At 34.6% G+C, this 24,281-nt stretch overlaps 2 protein-coding genes across 7 annotated transcripts; one reads left to right on the top strand and one right to left on the bottom strand.

Moving 5' to 3' along the window:
* Window positions 1–5,709: 5,709 nt before the first annotated feature.
* On the bottom strand, window positions 5,710–12,741 carry LOC110886632 (pyrophosphate-energized vacuolar membrane proton pump 1). The gene is made up of 7 exons (XM_022134444.2): window positions 12,418–12,741; window positions 9,817–10,391; window positions 8,553–8,932; window positions 8,371–8,457; window positions 7,080–7,821; window positions 6,275–6,334; window positions 5,710–6,104 (listed from the first exon to the last, which is right to left on the bottom strand). Exons 1-7 carry the CDS (start codon window positions 12,662–12,664, stop codon window positions 5,898–5,900), a joined length of 2,298 nt encoding a protein of 765 aa, XP_021990136.1. The 5' UTR covers window positions 12,665–12,741; the 3' UTR covers window positions 5,710–5,897.
* A 7,208-nt stretch (window positions 12,742–19,949) lies between these two features.
* LOC110886633 (BAG family molecular chaperone regulator 1) lies at window positions 19,950–22,495 on the top strand. 6 transcript variants are annotated; one of them, XM_022134447.2, is made up of 6 exons: window positions 20,031–20,045; window positions 20,185–20,202; window positions 20,545–20,741; window positions 21,206–21,369; window positions 21,471–21,727; window positions 21,924–22,495. In XM_022134447.2, the coding sequence occupies exons 3-6, from the start codon at window positions 20,680–20,682 to the stop codon at window positions 21,987–21,989; spliced, it is 549 nt and encodes a 182-aa protein (XP_021990139.1). In that variant the 5' UTR covers window positions 20,031–20,045; window positions 20,185–20,202; window positions 20,545–20,679; the 3' UTR covers window positions 21,990–22,495. The 6 variants fall into 6 exon arrangements, with proteins under 6 accessions (XP_021990137.1, XP_021990141.1, XP_021990139.1 ...); XM_022134448.2 differs by lacking the exon at window positions 20,031–20,045 and adding an exon at window positions 20,428–20,480 and having other exon boundaries at window positions 20,053–20,202; window positions 20,577–20,741; XM_022134445.2 differs by lacking the exon at window positions 20,185–20,202 and having other exon boundaries at window positions 19,950–20,045.
* The last annotated feature ends 1,786 nt before the right edge of the window (window positions 22,496–24,281 follow it).

Raw genomic sequence — 24,281 nt, 5'->3', positions numbered from 1 at the left:
TTAATTAATGCTTTAATTACTAAGGGTAGTATAGACATTTTGATGTAGAATATTAATAAATATTTTAAAGAGTTACTCATGTCTTATTAATACAAGCATAAATTCCTCCTTCACCATCATTAATGTATTGACTCCTACACAAATTTTATTAGAAGTGACAAAATTATTTGAAAATTTTGTGTCCTACACATATTTATTACGAGTCGCAAATTATTTAAAAGTGTTTGAGTCCTACACATTATGTATCCTACACCAAAATATGGATAAATTACACTTTTCGCCCTTTATGTTTGTATCGAATTGCAACGGATAGCCTTTAACTTCAATAATTACAGTCACAGTCCTTTTTTTATAAAACTCATAACACCCTACGTCCTTTGACACTAACTAAGTTAAAATTTTCAGTTAAGTTTATTCAGTTAAGGGTATTTTGGTCAATTCATATTTTTATTTAATTGTTTAATAAATAAAAACAAAAAAAATTCATATACATCCTTCTTCCCTCCCTAATTTCCTAACCACCACATCTTGCCACCACCACCTCATCCTGCCGCCACCACCGCCACATCCTACCGCCACCACTCTGGCCACACCCACCGCCCCTAACCCCTCCACCAAATTACCTGAATGCCGTAAAGAGAAATAAGCCCGATACCAAGCCAGGAATGTAAACTGTATAGATTTCCAATACCACTTTCATTGTGGTTCCTGAACGCCATATAAATCCCAATAATACCAAGTACGAGGGCAATAGCGTGTAGAATAAGATGGATACGCTTCTTCTCAGCTTTCTTGAAAGGAAGAGCCTTATAACTTATAATTGCTGCAAGATAAGCATCAGAACTTGGATGGACCTGGTATGTAACAAAAGACAAAACAAATTAATCACATATTTAGGGACCTCCAATTTTAGATAGACAAGCAATTAATCAACAAAATCTTTAAAACACACAATTATGACAGGGTAGGTGAACAACTGTCTACTGGTGCCAAATTCCAAAATTTATCTTCTACAAATCTTGATTGCACCATAGTATAGTACTTGAAGGTTGGGTTTGCCATTAATATCCACCAAACTTCAATTCACAGGATTAACAAAGCCTAATGAATTTCAAACATTTGCTGTTATTAATCCATGAAGTTCAATTTTTCTATAATAAGTATCAACTCATGAGGAGTCGATGTAAAGGAAAATAAGACATAAATCTGAAACGAAGCTTACCGGAAAAATTGTTGGAATCCACCGGAACTTTAGTTAGGTCGCCGGAGCCCTATACACCAACTCCGTCATCGCAGGTTTGCTTAACATCACCCACCATCCTCTGACCCGGAACTTTAGTTAGGTCGTCAGAGCCCTATACCTCCCTCATCTCTTTCTCTTTCTCAGTTTCCCACTCCCTCTAGGTGGTGGTGGTGGTGCCGGTTGGTTTTGGTGGTAGTGGAGATAGGGGATTTGGTGGTGGTGGCGGTGGATATGGTGGTGGTGGCTGTCATATCGGTTGCGGGGGACTTGATGGTGGTGGTGGGGGTTCGTTGGAGAAAGTCAGAAACTGTGAATTTTAGAATGGGAGATAGAGATGTTTATTTATTTAAATATATTATTAAACATGGTAAAATTACAAATATACCCTCGTGTGCCTTGTACATGCCCTAGTTAACTGAAAATTTTAACCAGGTTATAATCAAAGGACGTAGCGTGTAATGAGTTTTACAAATAAAGGATTGTGACTGTAATTATTAAAGTTAAAGGCTATCCATTGCAATCTGATACAAACATAAAGGACGAAAAGTGTAATTTATCCACAAAATATTGTTTTGATGGTGTAGGAAACGTTAAAAATGTAAGATCATGTGCAGGATTGTTTTTATTGTGTAAGGTGCACAACTATTTTATAAGATAGGCTCATTAAATGATTAGAGTTCATTAATTTGAATAGCAAAAATAAATAATAAACTCATTAAATGATTTGTTCAAATTACCTTTGTATTCTTTATTCTTTTTATTCTTAATTTTTAATTCTTTTCATTTGAACTCTCCACTATATATATATATATATTTATTCGTACATTTTTCCTCATTTTGCCTATTCATTCAAAAAACTTTTCTTTTTCTTTATAGAAAAACTAATACAAAGAGGAAACTGAGGCTAACAATGTTGGTGCTCTTTGGTACAAGCTTAATTGTCTTGTAATAAAGTTAGTTTTATTTTTAGCTGATCCTTATTGTGCATCCCTACAATTTTTTTTTTTTTGTATGAGCCACCATCTTGTGGCCATGATGATTAGTTGGTGCTTCCGGATCCCCTTTTTTCGAGTCAAGTTTGGGAGTACAAGAAACTTCGAGTCAAGTACAAGTCGTGAGCGATGAATTTCTAGATCCACACCAAGGCAATGTCGTCAACGTTCTTTATTGTACGCCACATTGAAGCGTTGGATCACCAACATGTTTAAATTAATCTACTAAATAGTTGGGATGAGGAGTGCCCACTTAGAACCACAAATGAACTAGAGTTACCAGATTTTCAGTTAGGCACCAAATGGGATAATCCCAGCAGTTGAGGTGTTTGAGGCACATAATCTAAGCATGATGGATAGGGATGTTATCAATATCTCATTTCGTATGCATAGCCTACATGATGCCCCTTGTGAGGTGAATTTGTGGTACCACATGAGACGCCTCATACGGACTTCAAAAACAACTCATTAGCCAGCCGAAGACATTGTAATATAAACTTTTGCGTGTACGTATTACCATCATCATCCATTCTTTGAAGATAAACTGATTTCAACCATTTTTGGTTCAATGGGATTTTGTTTGACTCTATTCAATTATACATTAATGAATAACTAGGGTTAAGACCCGCCCGCGTTGCGGCGCGGGTATATAGTAAACATTGAATGGATTAGTCCAAACGTTATATGATGCATTAACCATATGAAAACACATATTTTGACGTATCCAGTTGAACTCAGTGTAACCTATATAAGCATTGTGATTGAATCAAACATAAGTAAATGGAATTCATATCGAACAATCATAACGTGTATTATATGTGACCCAACTCATACATAGAAAACGTAACGGGTATGAAGGAAAATATGCACATGTAATCGAAAGGGATTAATTAGAGCTTTCGGAAAAAGGGGAGAAAAAAAAAACCATAATTTGACTCCACTCAGTTCGAAAAAAACTTTACGAAACATACATAAAATAAACACGAAAGCATATTATATTTGACCTGAATCATTTCCCAAAAAAATTTACGTCGAAACGTAGAACAACTTGAATTTATACCAAAACTTACATAAAAATATGCAAGTAAAAATGGTTTCTTTAAACGAAAACGTAGTATATATTGACCTAACTCGACTATAAAAAAAGTTTACGTCGGAATGTAGAACAAATCATATTTATACATATTCGTACATAAATATGCACCTAAAAATAGTTTTTAAGTAAATGAAGTATAGGGGTAAACCGAAACAAAATATTAGTAAAAAATTTAATAGGTTAAAAACGTTCGTAAAACCATGCCAAGTAGCACCAATGCCACAACGACATCGACTAAACATTGTAAAAATAAAATAGATAAAATGGTAAAAATTACATTGAACGAAAAGGAGACTACAATCGTTGAACCACGTACACCCGTTATAGTGTCTTAATGCGAAGAAATTAACCAGAAACGTAAAACGTATAAAATAATAACTTAGTCGATCTAGGACCTGCCCGTTGCGGGGAAGTTTTCAAAAGGAAAAAAAATGGGCGGCGTTGCGACGGGTCTGTCAAATATGAAAAAATAGAGCAAAAACGTTGAACCTCACATGCACGCTACGACATGTTAACTCACAAAATTTAGAACGAAACGTAAAAAGAAAAACATGCGAAAGATAAAAAGTATGGGGGACCAAATTTGTAAATAATAAAGTGTTGTGTTAAATTACAAAAGATGAAAAAGTTTAAGTTAAAAGTAAAAAAATCAAATGGATTAAAATGTAAAAGAAAAAACTTTAAGGTTGAAAGTGAAAAATCAAGTTTTTTTCAAATGGGTTAAAAATGTAAAAGAAAAAACTTAAAGGTTTAAAATAAAAAATCAAGTTTTTTTTTGAAACACTCCCCAAGCATGGAGTACAAGTAATGATGCACTAAAAAGTTGTTAATTTATATATGGAATAATGAGTAACTAGCATAAAATTTTCAAAATTATACCATGTATAAAAATTATACATTAATGAATAACGAGTAACTAGCATAGAATGAACACTACACTCCAAACAATTTAAAGGCTCCTAGGAGACTGCCATTTTATATATCTTGTTAAAAGTAAAGAAATCAAATGGATTAAAATGTAAAAGAAAAAACTTTAAGGTTGAAAGTGAAAAATCAAGTTTTTTTCAAATGGGTTAAAAATGTAAAAGAAAAAACTTAAAGGTTTAAAATAAAAAATCAAGTTTTTTTTTGAAACACTCCCCAAGCATGGAGTACAAGTAATGATGCACTAAAAAGTTGTTAATTTATATATGGAATAATGAGTAACTAGCATAAAATTTTCAAAATTATACCATGTATAAAAATTATACATTAATGAATAACGAGTAACTAGCATAGAATGAACACTACACTCCAAACAATTTAAAGGCTCCTAGGAGACTGCCATTTTATATATCTTGTGTAACAACATAGATTAAGTTACACAGTTGACCCACATTTGTATCCTGGTTAATTAATTACCTGACTTAAGAATTTTAATATAAGCATTTTCAGATAAACAAGGATTTAAAATTATTAGGGGGGAGGGGGTGGTCACTAGTGATAGATTTCTATCACTCCCAATATCCAATCAAATCATGTCATGTCATCACCCAATATTCTATCACTAGTGATAGAAATGTAGTGAGGGTGGTCATCACTAGTGATGGGATTCCAATGTACAAGTATTAATACACAATGTACAAGTAATACCCTATCACTCCTCAAAAGTTCAACGCGTTATATATATAACGAGTTATTGCTATCACTCGTTACGGAAGTGGAGGCGGTGGTGTTCGTGGTCCTATAACTCGTTATGGGGTGGCCATAACGGACCACCCCGCCTGCTCTAAGGTGGGGATTCACTCATCCCAACCTTCAAAGGGTCCTAGGATACAGCCTCAAATTATACCTTGTACGCGAGTTCATGAAGAAAACAAGCTTATACGATTACCTGTATAAAGGTAATACCCTTAACATATCAATTGATTACAAAAATATTAAAAATTGAGATACAGAAATATTCTTTTGTGGTTGTAGTAGCTGGAGAACTTACCTTCCCATGAGGGTTAAAATAGTAATAGGAGTCGCACGTGGCCGGGTTTTCTTACAGTGTAAGCGCGGCTGACTATCAGAGATTGGCCACTAAACACAGATGAGATTTGGCTTGACGACGTAAGCTTGATCTTTTCTCGACTCAAACTTTGGATTATAGCTGTAAATTTGGTTTCACCATTTTTTATTCTTAGGAAGATATGGTTAGATAGTTTCTTAGCTTTATCCAATTAAGCATGTTCAAACCACCACGTGCAGGACTTCAATGCGATAATTTGTTATGACGTGGCAACGTCGATAAACCACAAAGGGTGGGGTGTATATGTATACTATTCTTAGAATGTATATACTATGATTTAACTGAAAGGTGCGCGGTTGTGTATGTGTGTGTGATGACTAAAAAGTTATCAAATAAGATTATCAACTAATTATCATCATTATCATATCAAAATCGTCAATGGAAAAATTGCTAAGCACAAAACAAAACATCAAAAATAAGACATTCCCACAAGCTTAAAAAAAGGCAAGAAAATGAAATGATGATACAGACTAAACAGATGAAACGACAACTGGCATCACCTTCATAACGGATCTAGAAGAGTTTGAACAGAAGACCTCCGTGAGTAGCAAAGAAAGGGGCAAACACCAAAGATTCAACAGCCATGAGCTTGATCAGGATGTTTAGTGATGGCCCGGAAGTGTCCTTTAAAGGATCCCCAACGGTGTCTCCGATCACAGCCGCCTTGTGTGGGTCTGACCCTTTTGGTCCAAGCGATTTCGCGTGTTCAGAAACACCAGCCTTAACATTACCAAAAACAAATCAGTAATTAATAATAATAATAATAATAATAATAATAATAATAATAATTATAATAATAATAATAACAATAATAATAATAATAATAACAATAACAATAACAATAACAATAAGAGTAAAAAGGGCATAATGAAAAGACGTTTTCATTGTACCTCGATATATTTCTTAGCGTTGTCCCAAGCACCACCAGTGTTGGAAGCAGAGATAGCAATCTGTGTCAAGTCAAGTAGTTAGAAACTTGCTTATAGCGAAAACTAGGGCTGCAAACGAACCAAACGTTCGGCGAACAGTTCGTGAACAATTCGGCGGGAAGTTTGTTTGTGTAGAAATTTCGTTCATTTAGTTGAACGAGAACACATGAACAGAGGCCGCGTTCGTTCGTTCATTGTTCGATAGTTCATCAGCGTTTTTAGTTTTTATATTTTATTTAAAAACTTCAAAATTTCGACAAATAAAATCTTTAATAAGTGTCGGTGTATTATATATTTTGTTCATGAACGCTTGTTTGTGTTTGTTTCCATTTGTATTCATGAACATTAGTTTGTGCTCATTTGTATTCATCGGCGTTGGTTTTCGTTCGTTGAATAAAATTAACAAACAAACACGTTGCCTAAAATTAACAAACGGACACGAACAAGTTCATTTCCTTAACAAACGAACACGAACATAAATCTCGTTCGGTAAGTGTTCATGAACAGTTCGTGAACACATATATTTCTTAACAAATGAACACGAACAAGTTCATTTCCTTAACAAACGAACACGAACATAAATCCCGTTCGGTAAGTGTTCATGAACAGTTCGTGAACACATATATTTCTTAACAAATGAACACTGAACAAGTTCGGTTCGTTTGCAGCCCTAGTGAAAACTAGAGGTGGTACATAAGAACTGGTTCTAGGTTCCTAACGGGTTAAATAACTCGACCCATTTTAAATAAGAACGATTTAGTTGTACCTGGACACCAGAAACAAGTGATCCTGCAAGAACACCGGAAAGTGTTTCAACACCGAACAAAATTCCAACAATGAGTGGTGTCAGCATGACAAGTGCGCCAGGCGGGATCATCTCTTTAATCGAAGCGTCGGTGGAGATTTTCACACAGGTGGCATAATCAGGCTTAGCAGTGCCCTCCATGAGGCCCGGAATGGTGTTGAATTGCCTGCGGACTTCTTCAACCATTTTAAGTGCTGCTTTTCCGACACTTTTCATTGTCATTGCCGAGAACCAGTACGGAAGCATGGCACCCACAAGCAACCCAATGAAAACTTTTGGGGTTAATACATCTACAGTTGTTATTTCGGCACGGCTCACAAACGCACCGAATAGAGCCAACGACACAAGAGCTGCTGAACCAATAGCGAAACCCTTGCCGATAGCTGCAGTGGTGTTTCCAGCGGCATCAAGAGCATCGGTCCGCTCACGAATTCTGTGGCTCATGCCAGCCATTTCAGCAATGCCACCAGCATTGTCACTAATGGGACCGTACGCATCAATCGCCAAACCGGTGGCTATGGTGCTCAGCATCCCAAGAGCCGCCACAGCAACACCGTACATGGCGGCAAAGCTAAAGCTAACAAAAATACTGATTGCAATTGCAAAGATCGGGATAATAACCGATTTGTATCCCAAAGCGAGACCGAAGATAACATTTGTAGCAGCTCCGGTACGGCATGAATCAGCAACATCTTGCACAGGGCTAAAGAAACAGTCATGTTAGTCAGAATATACAAGTAATTGACTTTTTAAACAGTTACACTTAGTTTTTCTTGCCAAAAAACATCTTTTTTCTTTTGAGTAAAATGCCATTTTTGCCCCTAAGGCTTGGCCAGATTTGCGATATTCGTCCAAAGGTTTGTTTTTCCGCATCTGGATCCGAAAGGTTTGAAATATTGCCATTTTCATCCGGCTCGTTAACTCCATTCATTTTTCTCCGTTAAGTCAGGGGTATTTCCGTCTTTCTTGTTAACTTAAAGGGCACTTTGGTATTTTTCAACGGTATTCGGTCTTTTTACATAAAGTGAAAAAGACTGAATTGCCCTTTAAGTTGGCCAAAAAACACTGAAATACCTCTGACTTAACGGAGAAAAATGGATGGAGTTAACGAGCCAGATGAAAATGGCAAGATTTCAAACCTTTTGGATCCAGAAGCGGAAAATCAAACCTTTGGACCAGAGTCGCAAAACTGGCCAAACCTCGGGGACGAAAATGGCATTTAACTCTTTTCATCATTGAATAAGACCAATACCTGTAAGCATTGCTAGTGTAGTACTCAGTTACGAATCCGATAATAAGACCTGCCCACAAACCGACACCAACACACAAGAACAACTGCCTGCATCATATTATACGAAAGTGTAAGTTTTAGCAACAATCTTTTTCGCATTTTCCATATTGAAAAACTGAACATTAGATCACTGATCATCATACCAGTTCTTAACTACTTTTTGGGCTCCAAAATTGAAGATAGTGAAGCTAGAAGGAAGAGCGATCCAACTAACGATAGCGATACCGATAGTCATCAACACAGTTGAAATAATGAGTTGATTTTTCAAAGAAGGCTCAATTTGCTCAACGGTTTTGACTTCAAAGAAATCAGTAGCAAACAAAGTGGTGATTAAGCATACAAGGATGCCCACAGAGCTCACAGTTAGCGGGTACATCATTGAAGTGAAATCATGAGTGTTGCCGAAAGAGGAAATCGAAGCAACAACAAGAGCTGCACATGATGACTCAGCGTATGACCCAAACAGATCAGATCCCATACCAGCAATATCCCCAACATTGTCACCAACATTGTCAGCAATAACCTGCAGCAAATTACCATTCCGTTGATAAGAAATATTTCACTTAAAAAACAAACGAAAAGGTAGTTTATTAAAAGAAACTCCCAAATATTGAAGTTTTGAATACATACAATCACCAAAATCATTGTTATTTAATTAAATATTTAAGATTATTATTCTAATAATAATGTTTTGATAATTAATGTGTGTGTGTGTGAGGGGGGGGGGGGGAGTTACTAAAAATAAACAAAAAAAGGTTTGTAGGTGAATCCAACCGAGTTGGCCTGTTTTGACCGCATGAGCATGAATGCGTTTGCATGTGTAGTATTCCCACATGGGGCTACAAACGAACCAAACATTTGACAAAAAGTTCATGAACCGGCGGGAAGTCCGTTTGTGTTCATTGTTTATTAACCAAACAAACACGAACAAGAAATTTCATGTGTTTAGTTACGAGTTTACGACCGTGTTCGTTCATTTATGTTCGTGAACGTTTGGTAATGTGTTCGATTGTGTTTGATAGTTCACTAGTTTGTATTTTATTTAAATGCTTCAAAATTCTGACAAAAATATTTAATAATTATCAGTGTATTATACATTTTGTTCATGAACGCTTGTTTGTGTTCGGTTGTTTCCATTTGTGTTCATGGACATGAGTTTATGTCCATGAACGTTCGTTTGCTTTCGTTGCCTAAAATTAACAAACGAACACGAACACGAACACGTTCATTTCCTTAACAAACGAACACAAACATAAATGCTCGTTCGGTAAGTGTTCATGAACAGCTCGTGGACACATATATATCCTTAACAAACGAACACGAACAAGAACAAGGTCTTGTTCGTGTTCGTTCGCAGCCCTATAATCCCACACCCTGTAAAACACATTAAGGGGAAAAAGAAATTACCGCTGGATTTCTGGGGTCATCTTCAGGGATATTTCTCTCGACCTTGCCAACAAGATCGGCTCCAACATCCGCAGCTTTCGTATAAATACCGCCACCAACTCTACCAAAAAGAGCCATGGAAGAACCACCAAGCCCATAACCGGTTATGGACTCAAAAAGGCCTTCCCAATCATCACCATAATAAATCTTAAAAAGATTAATGGTAATATACAACACAAGAAGCCCGTTTGCAGCAAGGAGGAAACCCATAACGGCTCCAGATCTAAATGCAACAATAAACGCCTTACTGACACCCTTTCTAGCCTCAAGGGTAGTTCTGGCATTTGCATACGTGGCGATTTTCATTCCAAGAAAGCCGGAGACAACTGAGGTGATGGCACCTAGCAAGAATGACACGGTGCTGAAGACAGCTGTCATTAGAGCGGGTTTACACATTCTGGTGGCGTCGTATGTGCATATTTTGCTGCTAGTGCTGAATCCCTCAACGGACCCAAGGAACACAAAGATCAGAACGGCGAAAATGACCATAAAAATACCGACATATTGGTATTCGGTGAATAGGAACGAGGTTGCCCCTGCAATTCAAACAGAGAAACTCAATTAAGTATTAACATTTCCAGCCAAGAAGATAACTTTCAGTTCAAAAATTTACCCTTTTAAAAACAAACAGAAAAAAGAAAGTCAACTTTTGACTTAAAACCTCATCTTGAACAAAAAGAATACTCCCTCCACAGAGGTATACCGTATATTCAAATGGAAAAGTAGTATAAGTGACTAACTAATAATAATATAATAACTTCACATATATTGAGTTACAATAACTGTACATTAAGCATAGTATATTGTTACAGCATGTTTAAAAAATAAACTGATAGGACTGAATACCACATTATTTTCATAAACATAGATGATTTTATGAAATATAGCTATAAATTAGTATTAAAAGAATCTGGCCCATTTTAAAATAAAGAGTGAACTACCAAAATGATCCCCGAGGTTTGGTTGTTTTTGCCACTTTAGTCCAAAACTCAAACCTTTTGAATCTGGGTCCGTGTGATTTCAATTTTATTGTCATTTTCATCCAAAAGCAACATATAGTCAGATTTTTCAGTTAACATCCAGCTTTTTTGTCTTTTTACTCCCTTTTAATGAAGGGCAAAATGGTCAGATTTTTTTATTTGTTATGATAAAACGTTAAAAGACCATTTTGCCCTTCATTAAAGGGGAGGAAAAAAAAACTGGATGTTAACTGAAAATCTGACCAGATTTTGATTTTGGATGAAAAAGGCGACAAAATTGAAACCACAGGGACCCAGATTCAAAAGGTTTGAGTTTTGGACTAAAGTAGCAAAAATAACCAAACCTCAGGGACCATTTTGGCAGTTCACTATAAAATAAATGTTAATCATTGTTCAAAGGGAGGAAAAGCAATAAAGATATTAATAGTTTGCACTTTGCACTGTAAATCTTTAAATTCATCCTGAACCAATCATATTAACAGAAAGAAGTGGAACACCACTGGTCCCCCACACATACTGACAGACACCTCTCTTGTTTTCTAATTCACCCACATTTTAGGCACATCTTGTTTTCTTATCCAAATCAACCAGATCTATAAACAACAAGTGTTAGATGCAACCACACTTAAATAATAAAAATGCCATATTTTCTAAGATCTCTTTAGCATAAAGCAACCAATAATCATTTACAGATTAAAAAACTATGCCACCGACAACCGGCAAGATCCCACCACCTGTGATCAAAATCACTAGTCTTTAAGATTTATAATTGAAGTATGAAAGCTTGAATCAAACTCTACCTACACGTGTATATATAAAAAATTATATAATTTTCATCTATTCAACAACCACCGCCACCACTAAATACAGATTTATGTCTTTAACAATTAGTAGTTAAGTAATCAGAAGGTAGATCTATATTGAAAAAATTCAACCATAAGTTACAATTAATTATTAATCATTAATCAATTATATAATATAAGAAGCCTTAATTAACAATCAATAAACTTTAAATCAAACAGAGCAAAACCAGAATATTCAGATTATGCAAACTAAAACCTCAGATTTCCATTTTACAGATATTATCAAACTAGAATTACCTAACATTTATACACTAACAAACATTAAATTTAATATTAAAAATTATAATATTATAAACCCTAAAAAACCTTCAATAAACTCTAAATTAAACAGAATATTCCCAGTACACAAACTAAAATCTCAGATTTCAATTTTACAAATATTATCAAACTATAATCACCTAACATCAAAAATCAATTACAAATTTATAATATTATAAACCCTAATTAACCTTCAACAATTATTAAAACTATAATCTCAGATTTCAATTTTTTTTTTAAATTCAAACTGAAATTACTTAACAAGTTAACATTTACGAACAAAAATACATCAATTTCAACATTATAAACCCTAATTAACCTTCAATACACTCTAAATCAAACAGAATATTCCAATTACACAAACTAAAATCTCAGATTCCTAATTAACAAACATTATTAAGCTATCATTAACCTAAAATCACCAAAATTTAAACAACTAACAAACATCAAACCCTAATTACCTTCAGAAATCGCATTCTGAATCTCAGCGCATTTCTGAACAACCGCATGATCATTAACACCTTCTTCTTCTTCAATCAACGCTTCAGTGAACCCGTTCTTACCGTCTCCGGCAGCCGGTTTCTCAACCGTTAACTTAACTTGTGACACAAGGTACCACTGGAACAGAGAGAAGATGATTCCGATAACTGCGCAGATCGGGATGAGGATCTCGGTGCCGAGCTCTGAGAGGATTGGTGACGTCACCATGGCGGATTACGGCGGTGAGTTGCCGGAAAAAGAGATCGGAAAACAGAGAGATTTTGTGTTGAATGTTGTTGTTGTGGTGGTGAAAGGATGATAAATAGGGTGGGGATATTTGAATTGTGTGTGGTTTACAGAGTGATAATTGCTAAGTTCAGAATAATGTATGCTTTAAGTGTTGTACGTTTTGCATTGGAAGTTGTATGTTTAGTGGTTGATGTTTTAATTTTATTGTAGAGGGTGACGCTACGAATACGTGTGAGAATTATCTGTATTATAATCATGTTTAACGGCTTTGACAATATATACGGTAGATATTACTTTTGCCTTATATAAGATTTATATTTATTATATTTCTTATTTCTTATTAGTTTTTAGAGTGAATTTCAAGGTCCTTTATCTTTAGGCCACTTTGTAAATTTTGTCCTTTATGTTTAAATTTGACGAGTTTTGTCCTTTATGTTTAAAAATCAAGCACGTTTTACCCTTTATGTTTAAAAATCAAACACGTTTTGTCCTTTATGTTTAAAAAATCAAGCACGTTTTGTCCTTAAAAATCAAGCATAAAGGACAAAACGTGCTTGATTTTTAAACATAAAGGACAAAACTTGCAAAGTGGCCTAAAGATAAAGGACAAAACTTGAAATTCACTCTAGTTTTTATTTTTATTTTATAAAATACATTGAATAATTTTATCTATTTTTAGATATATATTTGATATAAGATATAATATATATTGCACTGATTTTAACGTTATTTTACTAGTTCCATGAAAATAACGTTAAAAACGGCGGACGACTAATCATGCATCAGTGACGTTGATAGCCGAAAGACAAGGGGTACGTGCACAAATCTGCCTTTGTCTCCATGGCTGAGTGTTATGTGCCTCATGTGCAACGCTTGATACAAAACTACTATCGAACTGGAGGTTTCACTGGAAGCAGTCTCTCTATTCCTATGGGATAGATGTAAAGTTGTCTACATCTTACTTTTCTCAGACTCTACCTTAGCTTTGTTATTGGTGAGATTTACTGAGTATGATGATAATGAATTAATGATAATGTTACAAGTTTATATATACTATTCATTATATAAATTTATATATTTTAAATGAAATTTATTTTATGCAAGTGTTAGGCTCGTGTGAGCTTGTTCACTCTCGATACATGAAATTAGCCTAGCGTTCGAGTTTGAACTCATTTGTCTAACAAGCTTTAATATTTGTTTAATATTTTAGTTTTTATTTTAATTAATAAACAATCTTAATGCTTGAGTTGCTCATAAATTTTTATACATGTAGCTTACAAGATTGTATGTGAAGTGTCAACCTTTTGTTGTAGAAATGAAAAGGTTTACACATGATTTTGGGTTAAATTTGGCTTTATCCCGAAAGGTAATGCGTATCGTTCCATCATTAGTTGGTTATAGTAATGAAACATGATAAACATGATAAGATCAAGTTGGAAAACGTATCTTATTTGTTATTATTAGTAAAAAATAGTAGGAAAAACATGTGACAAACAATAAGGGGTCGAGAGCAAATATTAATTAACTTTTTAATTAAAAAAAAGGGACATCTATGTAGTTTACTGAGTAAACTAAACGTGTGTTAAAGTTTCACATCAACAATAATAAGCGCTTATTAGTATTTAATTATTTATGCACCCATGGCATTATAGTCTAGTGGTATCTTAGGGGTAGGATAAGGCTTATGACCATTAGGTCATGGGTTCGATTCTCACAAAGGGGGTTTTCCCAAATTTATTGGGTTTCCTCCTGAATTGGTGTATAGGCATTATTGCCTAGTAGAGATGGATATGATCGGGTGGTTCTGCTAGTGGCACGATGATACTCCAGTGGTCCGTCAGTGATCCAAATTTGCCGTTCAAAAAAAAATTATTTATGCATAATATATAAATTCTTTTTTTAATATTATGAATTTATAAAAATAAATCATAATTCACCGTTCAATAGGATTAAACTTATATTAAATATTACATTATTAATTCGAACCCATATATTAAATAAAAAATAAAAGATACCTATATTAAATAAAATATACTTTGTTGTAAAACAAGCTAAAAATTACATGATATAAAAGTTTTACTAAATACCTTTTTTTAATGAAACGAAATTTATCGTTTACATGTATATGTCATGTATTTTTATGATATATATCGGTGGTAGGTTGCATTGTTTCAAATTACTACATGACCTCGGCCCTGAAGGCGGGGAGGACCACCGGCCAGGGCCTGATATTTCGAATGGCAGGTTATTTTTTAAAAAACTCCGATATGTATATGTAAAAATAAATAAATTAATAGGGTATACCCATACAAACATCAACAAAGGTCCATTTACAAAACTATTTTTATGGTTTAGATTGGTTATTAGACCATTGTCATTAGGTTTAGATCTTTAATGAGCCTAATACTCAATTTTGTTAAGGCTTAAGGACACGTTTTTTCAAGCTCAAACAGGGTACATAAATTATCAGGGCCGGCCATACATGACCTCAAGCGTTTTCTCTAAAGATGAGTGTGTCACGTACACATTGGAAATGGTCTTAAAGAACTATATAAATCAACAAACATATTTTATTATTTTTTTTTTCGGATAAGACTCAACACTTAGTTTTTCTACGATCATATAATCTTTTATTATTTTAATAAAAATAATAATAATATAAACTATACTTATCATTATTATTATTATTATTATTATTATTATTATTATTATTATTATTATTATTATTATCTATTAATTAGTGAATGGAAATGAACAGGGATTAACGGTAACATTAAGACCCCCGTAGTGGGGCGTTTTTTTTAAATTAAAAAAAAACGCCTAAAAACGCCCCCAAACCATTACATAGAGCGTTTTTTTTTAAATTCAAAAAAAGCCCCCTTGGCGTTTTTTAAAGCACGCCTTGTCCAATCATCTTTCATTTCCCTTTTTGTTATCCAATAAGATTTTTAGTTGTTTTTTCTTTATTTTATTTAATGCCCCAATAATGTCCAATAATGCCCCATCCCCACTACACCCATTTTAGAAAACGCCCAATAATGCCCCTTTTGCTGACTGGACCGTCACATGACGTAAAATGCCCTAGGGTGGGGCATTATCTTCCCCTTCCACTACACATGGTCTAACACCTTGAGAGGGAACTAATACCAACACTAACGGCGTGGGGTGAAAGTACATGAGGCACCACCCAAACACCCGTTCACCACGTGTTGTTATATTGATACACCAGGAAATGGTTTTTGAAAACCACTACACCTATAAAGTGATGAAATCTTTTTTTCTCAAATTCATTTTACGGATGGTCGGATTAGCATCTCCGGCGAACTTCTGGCCGTCCGGCGTATTGGTATGCCGTTACCGACGGCGGCGGCGGCAAGGTTCTTCCGCCGAGCCAAACCTCCGTTGACCTAACGACGATGATCTAGAGTGAGAAAGAAAGGAGATGGTTGTTGCCTATGAATCATCTGCAATTAGTGGATGCGTTGCACAGCGTAGAACTGGCGCCCTCCGATAATGGCGTATTGGGTTCCGGCGAGTCTTTCGGCCTTCCGTTAAAGCTCGGACGAGTTTAGTAAATATTTGATACACATGAAAAACATTCCGATCAAAAGATACCTTATTGTTAAAATATGAGACGAATACCAATTATTACCAAAGGTTGTGATATAGTAAGGTTGTCCAAAAAGCTCGCGGCTTGAAGTTCGTTTGGATTTAGCTCGGAAAAGCTCGCTCGATGTTGCTCGGTTTGAAAGTGAACCGAATCGGCTCGGCTCGGTTAGAAAGTGAGTCTAGCTCGGCTTGGCTCGTAACGAGCCGATTGGCTCGGTTTGGCTCGCATACCAGCTCGGCTCGGCTTAACTCGGATTATTTTACTTTTAATATATTTTATTTTATTATATACATTATAATATATCACAAAAACTTATTACTATTTACATGTGATTAGGAGTGTAATTTCATATCTATACCATATTTAAATGTTGATTACTATGCTAAATAACTTGTATTGTATTTCCTTAAAATTAATAACGTATTTTATGTTGTTAAACTTGATTTTGGCTTGTAATTTATTAAGTTGAGCTTATTTTGGATATGTTCTTTTAAATTATTGAAAAATATTTTAGATTACTTAATTTTGATAGCAATGTATTAATTTTTCTTTTCAAAATCGAGCTAAACCAAGCCAAGCCCGAGCTTAGATTTCCAGCTTGGTTTCAAATCCAAGCCAGCTCGGTTTATCATCGAACCGAGCCTAAGTTTTAGCCTAACTCGGCTCGGTTCGGCTCGTGAACAACCCTACCGTATGGTGTGAATAGCTTTACGATTTTTTTTATATTACCCCATTTTGTGTAATATTTTATATATGCAGGGCTATAAACGAACTGAACATTCAGCGAACAGTTTATGAACCGTTTGATGAGAAGTTTGTTTATGTTTGTTCATTTACTAAATGAACAAACATGAACAAGAAATTTTGTTCGATAAGTTAAACAAACAAGCATGCAACAAAGGCCGCTTTGTTCGTTTATGTTCGTTAACGTTGTGTTATGTGTTCATTCATTGTCGCTCATTTATATTCATCTGTGTTTGTTCACTTAAAGTTTTTATTATGTTATATTTTTATTTTATTCGTTTTAGTTTTCTAAGACCCTAACACGTTTTAACCACATAGACGCAACGGAAAATACAAGCCTTAAAAAATTTATAAGCATTCTAATAATTTAGAAACAAGTTTTAAACGACTACATTCAAAGATTTAGACAATTCATCCTAAAAAATAAATCAAAAACAACATGCAATTATCAACTACGTGACCAACCTTCCGTACAATCCATGCTCTTCAACTCGATCTTCACCCGCCTGCCCTTAATAATAATAAAAATGATCCGCATAACGTGTAATCACCATATACAACCAACCCGTTAGTAAGTGGTGATAATCAAAAGTAAAGTGATGCATATGTTAGACCAACATATCGCATTCTAACTATGTAAGTTACTTTAGTTAATTATCCTTCTCGCTCTCAATCATTTCAATCCAGTATCGACTCTTCGAGAGACCGACATTCTCATACCTGCATTTTCCAATTCATACTCAATAATAACACGGTTAGCAATCCTGAATCTCAACATATTGAAAAACAACATCTTCACAAAACACCTACCGTTGGTATACATTTATTGGACTACAACCCGAGTATACCCTTTTATATATTCATGTGCACACATACGAGTTCATACTACATACACCTACCATAAATTCATTACAAACCACTGCACATAATCCAGTTCATTCAAACACATACAAAATATCATACATATTCATGCATACAACTATCCGACTAAAGACATACTTTAAAACAAATTCCATCCTTACACACATATAAACACATTCTATCTCATTTGTTCTTTCAAGTTTTAATCACATAACTATACGCAACCCACGCATACGAATCCACGATCATTATTCGTGTACCACACGTACCCGTCTACCACTTCCACCGTCACCCGCACCTTGATGCGTGTTTTCATTCGGTATTTATTCCATTAAGTTTATACTTTCACATGGACATGAGTTATACAAGTCTAATGGAGTACAAGGGGTCGTACAAACACCTTACAGAGTACCGAGACAGAACTAGGATTAACGGTACATGCGAAACAAAGAAACCGAAAACCAAGATACAGTGTTGCGTCACCGACAGGCTAAACCCGCTTCAGCGACGCGGCCTAGTTTTCCGCGTCGGGGCACAAAGGCTATCGACAGAGAATTAAGGCGTCGGAACAGGACGCCGCGTCGGCGACACAGGGATGCCCTGTCGGCTACGCGGCTCCTACAATACCGACGCTGAATTTCTTGTTTTGACCCGTTTGACCGTACCAAGCGTTTCCAACCATAATTAATCTACCATTGACCCAAAACGACCCTAATTGTGTTCATTCCATCATGATTTACCCATTTGTTGGTGATTCCCACTCTTTTCACAATTCAAAACTCATTACGTAATAATAATTTCGTTTGGAAATCACCTACCGACTTAGTTAACTGCTTTTGTCCCACTACAACGAGGCTTACCATAGAATTTCTAATAATCATTCATTTTTTACGTTACTCCCTACAATTACGCATACAACAGTTTCCATTAATTACTAATGAGTGAGTTAGGAATCACTTACCTTAAGCGTCTATATTCGTGCTTGCCTCCTTGCTTCCTCTTGACCCGTTAGCCATCCATGTTTGAGTCAATTGACAAGATTTTCGTCCTTACATGTCATTACATTCATAACAAGTAAGGTATGATCATAACCCATTTCTATTTGATGCTTCTAGTACACAATCATGTTTAGTTTCATACCAGTTCAGGATATGATCAAAACTCATTTCTAAAACGATCATCAAATAAGAATCTACAACTTACCAAGTGATTAATAGGGCTAGATGGTCAAGAATTCAAGTTCATGCACGAATTTTAGCTTGAATCCATCTTCAATTTAGACAAAAAGGGTTGAATTGAAGTTTTCTTCTTCTCCTTCTTGTGGGTGTCGCCAGCAAGCCGAAGACCCCCAAAAATTTTGCATTTTTCACCCTTTGTAACTCAACTTTTGACCACTTAAGTAGTTTGTGAAATTGTCATAATGGTCCCTCAACTTATCTTCCATCTTTCTACATAACAACCCCTTTTAACTAAGTTAAGTTACCTAGTTATGTTATGACATAACATAAGAGAACCTACTAGCAAATAAAATATACAGGTTTTGGGGCGCTACAGTTTTAAAAATTTGAAACCATAGTTATACTATACGCCTCCTTCAACATCTCTCGTTTGACCATTTCAATTTCAGTTTGTGTTAAATTTGACAAACTTCTTAATATCTGTGTTGATTATGTTTATAATAATTATGTCAACTATGTTCTCATAGTTATGTTACATGCTTATTTATTTATTTATTTTTTGTGGATTCTTCATAATTTTAAAATGTATATATAACATTCGTTTATGTTCATTTATGTTCATGAACATCTAGTTCTGTTCGTTTGCATTCGTCTACGTTTGGTAAGTGTTAATGAACAGTTCATAAACATTTCCATTTCATTAAGAACGAACACAAAGAAGAAATCACGTTTGGTAAACATTCGTGACCATTTATGAACATGTATCTATACCTTATAATAAAACAAAACAAACTTAGGCCACTTGGCATGTACTTAGGCTCCTTGATGCCACGTGGCATGTGATTGATTCCTCTTTTTTCCCTTTGAGCGGCAAACTATTACACTTCCTCTTATTCTAAAACCCTAAATCAAAACACGCGTATAGCTCTGTTCCTTCTTCTACAATCTTCTTTCCTTTTGGAAATAGGTAAGTTTTTTTTTCCATAAACAGATTACACATTCCTTTCTATATGATGTTGCAGATGCAAAACCCTAGATCTAATTCTATAATTTACCTTGACGCTTCTTCTATCATTCAATTCGTCGGCTTTTCTTTCATCTATTAGCGATTTATCTTAAATTCGGTAATTTTCTGTCCTATATCCTTATAATTTTTCTATTGAATCGTCTATTTGTATTTCTTAGATGAGATTTGTTTATGTGTACTACGATTTCATCTATTTTGTTGTTTATGTTGTGCGGAAATCCGAATTTTGTGGTTTTTGTTAAAGATTATAAACTCTGATTTGTATCAGTTCATTCCTAATTGAATACTGTAAATCTTCTTACTGTTTTTTTTATTTATTTAGGAAAGCTGTATAACCAGCAAATTTTTTTTTCCGGGAAGATATACCATGGTTTAGTGAGTGTATTCATTTTAACTTTATACTATGTACACAATACTCAAATTGATTTTCTTTGTGCAGATATCTCATGATATAAATACTTCAATATTCAGGTATGTAAGAGTTTACAAGTTTATAGAATGATTAAACGCTGGTGGTGCACAAGAACTTGATCCGCGGTGCTAATATGGCGTCAATGTGGTGACAAACAAGACGATGGCAGCGATGCACACGACTGATTTGGTTGGTGATCGGTGGCTGTGTCAAAGCGGTGAAAGGTAACGTAAATCTTCCCGGAAAAGCTCAGCGAATGAGACGACAACGTCATGCATTCTGGGCGTTTTTTAGAGCATATTCACGGTTTAATTATCGATCCGCGACTGTTTTCTAATATATGTGTAGATCTTGGAAGTCTGATTTTTAGTGTTCTGTATCAAAAATTAGTTTTTGGAAGTCTTATTTTTGGATCTTTGAAATTTGATTTTTAGGGTTCATTGAGAGGAAAAAGTCAAAGAAACGTAGGAAGTGAATATTGGACTTTTAGTATGGGCTTATTAGAGGCATCGGCTTCAAAAACGTTTATATAGTATTTTTATAGTTACGTTAGTTATGTGTTTTTTAGATGGATTTTGGAAATGGTTTTGTCAGTTCTTGTATCTGCTATTACATTCTTAGCTTTGATTATCATTATTATTTTTTTTGCAACTGGTCATAAATTTTGTTATACCTTTAAGTGCTGCAGGATATGTTCATCGAATCGAGTGAACTGGGCGAGCACATACACGAGTCAAAATAATACATACAATAAGAAAACTTTAGTAGCGAACAACCCGCTAACTATTAGAGTTCGTGTGAAATACGGGTCTATATACCACGGAATCAATAATAGTTCTCAAGCTACATTCGGTACAAAAGTTGTTATAAAAGTTATACGTTTTGTTTAAAATTCGAGTGTTTTCTGCTTTTCGAGTGTGATATTTTACTGGGTACGTTTTTCTTTTTTGCAGGGGAATTGAAGAAGATGTTATTGGGCCCGACAGGATTACACCATGAAGATCAAAAACTTATGTACAAGAATAAAGAGAGGAGCTCGAAAACATTTTTGGATGTTGTCGGTGTGAAGGATCTATCAAAAATGGTGTTGGTGGAAGACCCGATTAGCCAAGAAAGGCGGTACGTCGAGATGAGGAAGAATGCAATGATGGAGAAGGCTGCTAAAGCGATTTCGCAGATTAGTTTGGAGGTCGATAGACTCGCTGGTCAGGTACACCGTGTAAAAATAATGAAAACCCGACCAGTTATTATGTATATATTATTAATCAACTTCTAGAAAAAAATAACATTCTCTGTTTAATGGAAATTATCTTCAGGTTTTGTTATATCCTAATGCTTTCTGATTACAAATCTTTATAGAAGTACATAAATGATCAGTTTTTTTTTTAAAATATGTTTGCCTGTAGGCGACCGTCAGAGGACATGACTATTCCGTTGGGCGTCATTGCAGAGCGGACAAAACTATTGGTTGAAGATGTTAAGTATCTTCTCATGAAAAGTCTATCTGTAAGCTCTTAATTGTTACCGACAAGGCTACAACTTGATGCATACTTGAGTTCATACGTTGTAAATAATATATTGTGATCCATACCCGTACGGTACCGGTACCCGGTACCCGATACCAAATGCTCATCCCTAGGCGTAAGACAAAGGCCATAGGGAAAATGCAGCCGAGATACACGATCATGAAGAAAGCACCCGTGTATTGTTGAGTACAATTGAGACAGCCGAGGCTGCAGGCATGACATATGGTCAACCTGCACTTGAGTTCAAAGAAGCAAAGGCCAAGCTCAACTTCGTAAAGTGTGTTGTTGATATTTAACATCAGGTTGTATTTTGTAGTTTGTTGTTGATCTTATAAGGGATTGGCAGATACTCATAAGTTGAGGCTATTGTATACTCCTAAGCACCTTTGTAACTTAATAGCTACCTTACCTTTTATTTTTATTTTGTCTGTTGATTGATATCTTGCCAACTTCAAATGCCTGTTTCTTTTTTATTTTTTTGATGATTTTACTTGATTGTTTGGTCTTGGTTTTTACTTTTGCGATGTAGGTGATGAGAAGAAATACACTCATGCTAATTTCCAAGGTTAGTTATCATGCTCAATGTTGTTGCTGCTGATGCTATTACGGCTAAATGTTTTAGATAGAATAAAATGAATAATTGATATTTTAGCTTAAGTTTTGAGATTTCGACAACTCATCATATCTAGAAACTATAGGAGAGATAAAGGGTTATCAAGGCTCTAGGGTTCAATAATAGGGTATTTCCAGTGACGTTTGTTTTATGTGATTGATATTTCAGACACTTGTGCGGCGACTTAGATTTATTCTAAATTACGCCTTTTGACCCACAATGGTTGTGACTTATGTTGAATGCAAGCTTCTTAAACCAAAGTTGCTTATATCTCTTATAAGGAAAACGATCACAAAAAGCTTTACAAGCTTCTTAAACCAAAGCTGCATATATCTCTTATAGAGCCATTCCAACTTTTTTCATGAACATCACCATACATTGAAATTGCCTTATAAACCACCCAAGCATCGTGTGTATGGTTTCATTTATAACAATTTCGTCATAAGTAAGGGTTCAAATTCTAATTATTAACAAACCTTCGGAATATTGAATATGTACAGAGGTAACAAACATGCAATCGGGGGTTTGAATGTGAGAATCGATAATTATATGGACATTAACCAGATTGTGCTTTTGAAGCGAGCATTTTTTGATGATCTACATGGTATTCAATGCCAACAGATATTATATATTTGTGTTTAAGCTACCCGCGAAACTCGCGGGATCTTAGGCTAGTTTTTTAATAAATGAACACAAACACAAACACAAACAAAACCTTGTTTATATTTGTTCAGTTCATTTACGATCTTACAATATATGAAAATTCATATAATATGATAGAGGGAAAATGGTTTCAATTTAAATGAAAGTAAAAATTGTTAAAGTTTAATGCGAAATGGCATATTCGGGAAAGTGTTGGCTGGAAAGCATATGACTAAATATCATATTCCATAAATCCTTTCTCTTTTTTTTTTTCTATTTTCTATAATATCTCATTGACATATGTAAATCTAGAATATATATTTAAATATACTAATTGTCCACTTAATTCTTTTTAAATTTCAATAAAAGCTTTGATCACAAATTTAGTTGTATCCAATATAATGTGGCACACTTTGAATTTTATAGAAAATGACTACGAAAAATATAGCCTTTTTAATAATAAAATATATAAAGGTATAAAAATATATACGAAAAATATAGCCTTTTTAATAATAAAATCTATAAAGGTATAAAAATATATTATATCGAATACTAAGTTAGCTTATAATAAATTTTCCTATAATGTTATAGAAAAAATAAACATGTAATAACCTTTAGTAAGATTCACTTAGAAATTTGATTAAAAAAGGGAAAAAAGACAAAACTAGGTTTTTTAAGGAAATGTGTGATAAATATATAAGTATAAAATATGTGGAGGGTGATAGCCGGCACTTTTTTTTTCCTGAAGGACAGCCAACACTTAACCAACAATAATATACATTGAATACTAATTTGAATAGAAAAATAACACTTGGGTCGATGTTTAATAAACCCTTAAACATGAAATGTAATGATTCAATGATAACAATAACAAAAAACATCATAAACCAGTAAACCACGATAGCAATAACAAAACACATCATAAACCAGTAAACTACACTAGTCTCCGTTGATACAGACTCCTATTTAACTATAGAAAAACA

This window comes from Helianthus annuus, chromosome 10 (assembly GCF_002127325.2).
Source record: "Helianthus annuus cultivar XRQ/B chromosome 10, HanXRQr2.0-SUNRISE, whole genome shotgun sequence".
Taxonomy (NCBI): Eukaryota; Viridiplantae; Streptophyta; class Magnoliopsida; order Asterales; family Asteraceae; genus Helianthus; species Helianthus annuus.
Note: the sequence above shows the minus strand (reverse complement) of the source record. Positions and strands in the feature narration are given on the sequence as shown.